The following is an 8,392-nucleotide window of genomic DNA, read 5'->3' on the forward strand; positions in this document are numbered from 1 at the left end:
AGAGCATCATTAGTACAACAGTGTAGCAGCATAGTAGATCCCATGAAATGGTTTGTCGAGTGTCATTTTCCTTCCCGTTTTGACAATAGTGACAGTCCAAAGTTGGAAAGGGAAATATCGAAGGGTTTGTCCAAATTTTAAATAGCAATAGCTTTTAGTTTGTTACAGCCTTGCAAAACCACACTAGACAGCTTGTGCCATGGACTAAAGTAATGAAGATGCTCTCAAATTGAATCACATTCAGCCACTTCCTTCACAAATAAATAGGGATATTCTCATTCTAGTTATTCTTTTTTTTTTTTTTTGTCTACTTTTCCAGAACAGAAATCCTATATATTTGAAATGCATGTATCTGCTAAATGTTTATTTTGTCAGCTTTTAGGTGCAACCTAGCATATAGATGGCTGCAAAGCTAACAAACATGTACAAAGGCCACATCCAGACAAATTGTTTTTTTGTTTGTCATCGTTTTCCAAAGTATGCTGTAATTCAGAGCGTTTTTGAAACGCACTGTTTTTGGTGGAGGAAACCCCCTTTAAAATGCAAAAATGAAAGTCAAAGATTTTGTGGAACAGCCCACAAATTACAACAAAATTGTCATTGTGCTTCATACATCTTAAGAAGTCAATTATTCATATTTACCTTGGAATCATAATAAAATAGGGATATACTGTATCATTTCCTTTAAGTCTTTAAAATATTATGAATGACATGAAAAATAATATTTTAAACACCAAAATATTTCCAAATACTTAAAATATCTGTCTCTCTTTTTGGTCAACTTTAGTTTTGATCCATTACACTGTTGTTTGTGGAACCCAGCAAACCTGAATTGCTATTATAAGTATAGTAGGCAATATTAAAATATTTCTGTCCCAAATTTTTCACTTTCATGTTATATTAAGGCTTTACGTCTTATCTTGACATCTGCAGTCTCCTTGGCGATCATGATTTCAAGTTCGATTACACTTCCTAGCACCATCTAGTGCTCGGTGTATGCGTCAAGCACAAGGAAGTGTAATAGAGCTTGAAATCATGATCCTGCCTAAAGACTGCAATGGCAAGATGCGCAGTGAAAAAGCAGTTAAATTTTGGTCTGTTCTCAGCCAGATCGCTTCAGAAGAAATGGATTAAACAACTGGAGTCGTATGGATTACTTTTATGCTGACTTAATGTGCTTTTTGAACTTCAAAGTTTTAGTCACCATTCACTTGCATTATATGGACCTACAGAGCTGAAATATTCTTCTATAAATCTTCTAAGAGCATTTTCGAAAAGCTCCCGTTTTCGCAAACAAAAACGCCATCTCAGTGTGGACGGAAGGCCAAAATGTAGAAGAAAAGATGCGCTTTCAAACAAAAACATATTAATGTGGACGCTGCCTTTCGAAGCATCAACAAAAAAAAATTGAAAATTAAATAGAAATTGACAACATTTTGACTGTAATTGACATTTAACTATAAGATAAATGTGGCAACTGTTTTGGAATCTCTATTTATTATTTTAACTGCAGCCCCAGTTCAAACACTAAACTTTCTGGTCTTGTTTGACTTTGAATTAAGTATAAATTAAAATTATTTAGTTATATCCAACTTGGTGAGGCTTCAATGTTCTCATGCTTTTAACCGGCCACTCTTGAGTGCTGCCTCTTTTGCTGTATAAATGATTAATGTCTAAGTTAGATGACTCACAGAAATGTGTATCAAATCTGGAACAATAACAATGACTGACTGACAATTATGAGGGCATTGAATACATTTTAAAAAGAACACTTTATATTGAGCAAAAATTTATGAACAACACCCTAACGTGGAAATTTGCACCAAAATGACCCCAACTAAAAGAATCCCTCCACTACCCCAAAAACAGACCCTGAAAAATACTAAATACCACATGATGGTATTGAGCTTTACCGACAACAGACTAACCTATCAAATCAGTTTTCCCTCTAACCATGGACCAATCAGTAGCACTGCATTCGACCAATCAAAAAAGAGTGGGCTGCATCTGAAACTGAGATTAAGACAGAAAGAGTAGGATGCCAGACTATAATTCACTCCTCTGCATCTCAATCCAACAGCCACAATGACAAAGACCCCTAAATATAATCCGGCAGGTCTGCAATGAAAAAAGAGGATTTAGAAGAATTACTATCCCGCAACCACTAGGCATGTAGCGAACTCTATCTTCAGTCTCCACCCGAGGGGTTGGGGAGGGGGAGAGGGCTGCATTCCCAAAATACCAAGCAAGACCATGAAAGCTTGGTGACCACAGATAGCTCACTCCCCCCATCCTGCCCTGAGCTCCTCGTCCCTGCAGAAGAGGCTGATTGTTGACCCAGAGGACCCCTGGATACAACTCACAAAAAGCCACTAACTAGTCACTGCTTACCACAGTCCAAACCCCGATCTAATTATTTTGTATGTGTGCGTGCATTCTAAGTAGAGCGGCAGGCCAACAGTATGTCATGTGAGCTCACCACATTAAAAATGAAACTAAAAAACAGGCAGTCTCAAATATACAGTGGCCCCTAAAAGCATTTGGACAGTTAAGCCACACTTAAAAATGCATGCATGTCATTGCATTAGATAATATACACATATATAAATGTATACTATGTGCTTATACTTTTTCTCCCCATACAATAAGTCACATATGCAAACAAATGCATGCAAACCATTTCAAAGACAAATAGGAATGGAAATTGTGTGTGAGTGTGTGTGTGTGTACTGAGCCCCTGTGTCTCTCAGAACGAGGGCAGTCTCCATTGCCCTCTAGCCCCTCGTCTGCCACATAAATGAGGAGTATTCATCCACCAGCTGGTCATCAGAGCTTTGCAGCCATACGCTGCAGGCCTGGGCACCAGGCTTCTGTATACACGGCCCCAGTCACCCTTTACTCGGCACAGAGCCGTTAATAGTCCAGCACGCTGACCAGAAATGGGGTGTCATGGTAACACAGAGCGGGCGATGTATCACGCCATGGCCCCCTTCAGTCCATTCTTCCTCATGAATAAGAATCTGTGCTCTATTGGCAAATATTTCTAGACATCCGGCTGAGTCAGTGCGTTTACATAAGCAAGACAGCGGGCAGAACTGTTATATGCGAGCTGCTGTTGCTTAGCCTCTCATTTTGGCCTACTATTTAAAACAAGAGCACTAAAAGAGAGTTATTATTATTCATGTAGGGAACAGAATATCAAAGACTGGGTGGTGGACTCTTTTGAGTTGGGCCACTAAGTAACCACCAAGCAACCATCCAGAACACCTTGGCAACTGCATAGCAATGCCTCAGCAACCACCTACAATACCCTAGCATTGTGGCAGCAAGTTTTGCAAGCATCATTTTCATTTTTTTCAGAACATGTAAAAATGGAGTTAAGTATTTTAGGTGGTTGATTATAAGGCCATAACTTATTAAATGCACAAAATGCAGCTCTTTATAACGCACATAATCACTTTAACAAATATCTTCAACAGCAGGCAGGGATTAAACAACAAAAGAGACTGCCAGAGCCAACTCTGACAGAGTCCAACAGAACAAACGCTCTCCTCTTTTGTTTAGGGCCTCTCTGTTTTCAGCCGGGGCTCCTCCCAAGAAAATTTTGAAAGAGAGAGAGCGAAAGACAGAGAGAGAGAATGGGAGGGAGGAAGGAGGGGGGCTGGACGCTGAACCCCAAAAGACATTTCCATGCATGTCCACTTCTAGGCTTTCAACTGAGTGGGGAACCACCCCAAACTGTGGATGTCCATTTTCTCACTCTAACACTGAGGACAATCTGGATTCTGCCTCAATCATGTCTTTTCCCTAGAGTCAACTCCCATTTCCTGTTTTTAAACAGCCAGAGAATCCTATTCAACATAGTTCTCCTGCTCTCCTCACAGTGCCTCCAGATCAGCTGGCCCAAGCAAGGTTGTTGCATAGTTTCACAACACACGCTGGGCGACTCCACCCTGACAGCTCAATCCTCAACACTGATGCAGCCATTCTGGCTCTAGAAGGACGTAAGGGCTGAAGAAACTTGACACAGTGGGTTGCATGGCTGATGGAGACCAGGACAAAGGGTCGGAGACAGGGACATGGTCCCCAGATCAGCTGGACGCGTTCTGCACTGGTAAACAAAAAACTAAAGCAAGGTTATCTTATTGAAAAGCTCTAGTCGTGTGGGTGTGAAGGAAGGAAGGGACCATTTAAGCAACATTTTCTTTAAAAAATAAATTAAAAAAAGCCCATGAAAGAACTCCAGCATCACATTTAAAATATGTTTTCAAGGATATGACAGTTCTCACAGCCATGTGTGTAACATGGTTAAACATGCACTTACTTTTTACCTTACCTGCTACTTTTTATATACAAGTACAGCAAAGAGAGGAGAAAAAATATTGGGGAAAAGAGGAAGGAACAGGATTGGGAAATATTGCAAGCAATATTCAAACTCACATTGCCCATATGAGCACCAAAGCTCACTCAGTACATTTATATCAACAGTTATAATCGAGCTATAGTGGGTTTTGTCTGAACTTGATTCAATCAAGGACAGTGGTTCCACATGTTTTAAATGAGTTTTCTTAACTTAAAATTACTATATTATCTCAACTCAACACTTTGTGTACAAAGAACCTAGTTAAAATGGGTAAACCAAACAAAATTTGCCACGTCAATGTAACTCAAAATAAATCTCTTATTTCTTTATGTAATAACTAGTGAAAGTCAATGTTAGCATGCTAAATAAATACACACTGGTTGGAAGCACTACAGAGTGTAGTTTAGTAACTATGGTTAACAGCAATTGCTCAACGAAGCAAGCAATCAATTTCATGTGCAACATCTACCAGTCCTCATCGTAAGCTCAAACTCCACTCTTCACCATAATGGTAACCCCCCAAAACTCCAACATAACAGAAACTCTTCTGAAACTCAACATAACAAAACATTAAACACTTTACAAGGGGGATAAAAACTCAAGTAACACTTAATTTTAACATTTACTCTCCCTATCGAATCTCATACAGAGCATGCTGGGAAATGGAAATCCCCTGCCCAGTTTCATCAATGCTACATTAACACCACAAAAAGTATTCAAGTAGTCCCAACTCAAATGGATTAAGTAAACTCCATTTCTCAAATTTAAATGAATAGAACACAGTGAAATCAATTTATGACTAAATGTTCTAGAATTTTGCTGCTTTAGTTTAGTTTAGTTTTTTTTTTTTTTGTCGACTTAGAGTCTTCATCTGTCTGCTCAAGTACACATGACACATTTCATAGTCGAATATTTGAATGAATGTAATCAGCTCAAGAACTGTTAAGATACATGTTGCTGGTCACCTCTGTCTTACGGAGCACACGCGAAACGCTGATGCCAGTTGTGGTCCGATTGACGTGTATACATGCTGGACGAAGCCAAGCTCCAATCGCATGACCTTGGTCTCTTATTACGACTTTACAAAAAAACTGTCTGGAACAATTTCAGTCGGACTAAAGCGTTTACATGACATTTTAAAAGATGAATTATTGTTTTATTCTGACCGAAATCGAACTTTTAAAGACAGTGCATGTAAATGTACTGAATGTGACACAGTATGTGTGCTAACTGCAAGGCTTTGGCTCCAAAAAAAAAAAAAAAAAAAAAAAAGCCCTAAAACCGAAACCCAAACACGTCTGTCAAAATCTTTACTCGTGAGACATTCTACAGACGTCATGTGTCAAGGGACAGAAAGCAGACAGCATGTTCAGCCATGTGCTGAGCACTAAGTACTCTCAGATCTGACACTCGCATGTGATGTCAAGCCACTTCCAGGGTAGTGGCACAGGATTATGATGTCACAAGGCAGCCCATGGAACAGCTCAACTCAGGACCATTCAGACAGATTTTGATTGCGGCATTACAGCAATGCATTCTTTGATATGAACAATTACTGCTGTCAAAGAGCATTTTAATGTTATTTTTAGCACTTTGTGTGTTTCTATTCTGGATTTCAAAGGACATAAAAAGAAAAAACTCCCGAGCTCTCCAAAATTCAGGAAGGCATAGTTGTTTTGCTCGCACACATTTGCTGTTAACAAGAAGGTCTGCTAACCAGATGCTGGTGCGTCGGCGTGGAAACACAGTGGCAGGCTAGAAACAGGAAAGGAAGACATTCTGCAGAGCATGCAGCCTTTTTAACATCCTGTCAGAGTACACATACGGCCACAAGCAAATAGCTGCATCTTACAGGCCACCAAAGGAAACCTTACTTTTGAACCGGACCATTGCACATAACATGTAATTTAACGTGTATATCCCTCTCATGAGTGCCTGATACAGTCGATAAAAAGGGGACTCGCTATGTTCATGTTTTTGAGTCTGCCTCATAAAGGGACATAAATAAGAAATAAGACATGCACGCAGGCAGCTCTCGAAATAAAGGCCTCAAAGGTTTGCTATTAGGTTCGAGTAACTTGCTTTCTTCATATGAGGGCTGGTGAATAATGCATGCTCACCGGAGCCATTATATGGCATGAAACTAGGCCACTAACCTGAATGGGGGGGGAGTTGGGGTTACTGTGTACTAAGCTTAACTTTCTTCAAAATAAAAACAAATAGCTATATATATATTAAATAAATAAATACACTTAAATGATTCAGTATCCTGCCAGTTAAAACAATGTTACACTTTTTTGCAACAACTAAAACAAGGCTATGTCTCAAAACCTACTGAGCATTTCTGGGCAGCATTTTTTTTTTTTTTTTTTGCATTATGGGCACCTATGATGCCCCAAAATGTTCCAAGGCCCAATTATGGCCTAATATGTTTAGGTAGGCAGCTCACTAGGTTTTAAACACAGCCAAAGTCTCAGTGCCATGCTGCTTATGTTATTCAATGAGTTGACACTGCTTTGAATGCACTGGTGCAGCCTTTGTATGGCACAAATCTAGGCCACTAACCAAAACACTTAACCACCTAATAACAAAACACACTAAAAAGGGGGGATTTTACAGTTAACTGAGTTAGAAAATCACAATTCTTAAAATAACCAGAACAGCTAAATGCAATATATGAAAACCCTTCAATGTTCAACCAATGTCAAGCTAAATGAACAATGTTCTACTTTTTCAACAACAAAAACATGGCTGTTTTTAAAAATCTAGTGACTGTAGTGAGCATTTCTGGTCAGCAATTTTGAGCATCATGGGCACCTATGATGTCCAAAAATGTTGCAAGCACCTATGATGCTCAAACATCTTGAAAGCACATATGATGTCTCAAACACTGATGCCAAACATGTTGCAAGCACCTATGATACCCAAATATTTTGAAAGCACATATGACACCTCAAATATTGTTGCCAAACATGTTGCAAGTACCTATGATACCCAAATGTTGAAAGTATATATGATTCCTCAAATTCTGATGCCATAAATGGTGCAAGTGCCTATAACGCTGAAACAATTTGGAAGCAAGTACTGATACCCAAATATGAAAGCACACATGATACCTCAAATACTGATACCAAAAATGGTGCAAGTGCCTATAATGCCCAAAAATGTTGCATGCACCTATGTTACCTAAATATTTTGAAAGCACATACGATGCCTCAAATATTGATGCCCAAAAATGATGCAAGCACCTATGCTGCTTTGAATATGTTGTCTAGGTAGGCAGCTCACTAGATTTTGAGGCACAGCCAAAAGGTTTGGTTTTCAACAACAATGTCATGCTACTTATGTTATATAGTGTGTTGGCATTGCTTTGGGATGTATTGATGCAGTCTCTGCATTTCTGTTCAACTCTGCAGCCGCATATATGTGCCAATATAACACAAACATTGGTGGCAAAGGTTGCACTGATTAATCCCTAATAGAAAAGTCACACCCTGGCAGGCTCACGATATATTCCCGTACGCAAACTTCTTACTGGAGTTAAAAGAATTGCGCAAAAGGCCTTAAAGAAAGTGCAGCCGAATACTCGAGTTCGGGTTTAGAGATCCAAAGGCCTTGGACATCCGCGGCTGATAGTAGATCGACCGTGCCGGACAGGAATCAGCGGTGTCGGGCGCGCCTCCCTCAGCCTCTACCCTCTGTTGTGTTTACCGTGTTTACTCCAATCTATCCGGCACACCAGATCAGAGGGAGGAGGGGAAGAGAAGGGAGAAGACTCGCTCGCTGCATCTCTCTCTCTCTCTCTCTCTCTCTCTCTCTCTGTGTGTGTGTGTGTCTTACCTCTCTTATCAAGATCGTATCCGACTACGACGAAGTAATCGGCGAGCCTGGTCATCTTATCGAGCTCACGGCGAGCGGCCTCGGGTTGTGGCTGTTGTCTCTGCGCAGGCAGACGGTATTCCTATCACATTGTGAAGGCAGCGGCGACAGCAGCATCCCTCCAGCAGCAGCCCGCCGCCATACTGTCAG

At 40.2% G+C, this 8,392-nt stretch overlaps 1 protein-coding gene across 5 annotated transcripts in view; it reads right to left on the reverse strand.

Moving 5' to 3' along the window:
* Positions 1–8,392, reverse strand: part of LOC127435031 (myotubularin-related protein 5-like) — a 71,584-nt gene extending 63,192 nt beyond the window's left edge. For all 5 annotated transcript variants that reach the window (XM_051688153.1, XM_051688151.1, XM_051688149.1 and 2 more), the window contains exon 1: positions 8,204–8,392. In XM_051688153.1, the coding sequence (XP_051544113.1) occupies positions 8,204–8,258 (55 nt within the window). In that variant the 5' untranslated portion in view covers positions 8,259–8,392. The remainder of the gene's footprint in view (positions 1–8,203) is intronic.

Source organism: Myxocyprinus asiaticus, chromosome 45, assembly GCF_019703515.2.
Source record: "Myxocyprinus asiaticus isolate MX2 ecotype Aquarium Trade chromosome 45, UBuf_Myxa_2, whole genome shotgun sequence".
Lineage (NCBI taxonomy): Eukaryota > Metazoa > Chordata > Actinopteri > Cypriniformes > Catostomidae > Myxocyprinus > Myxocyprinus asiaticus.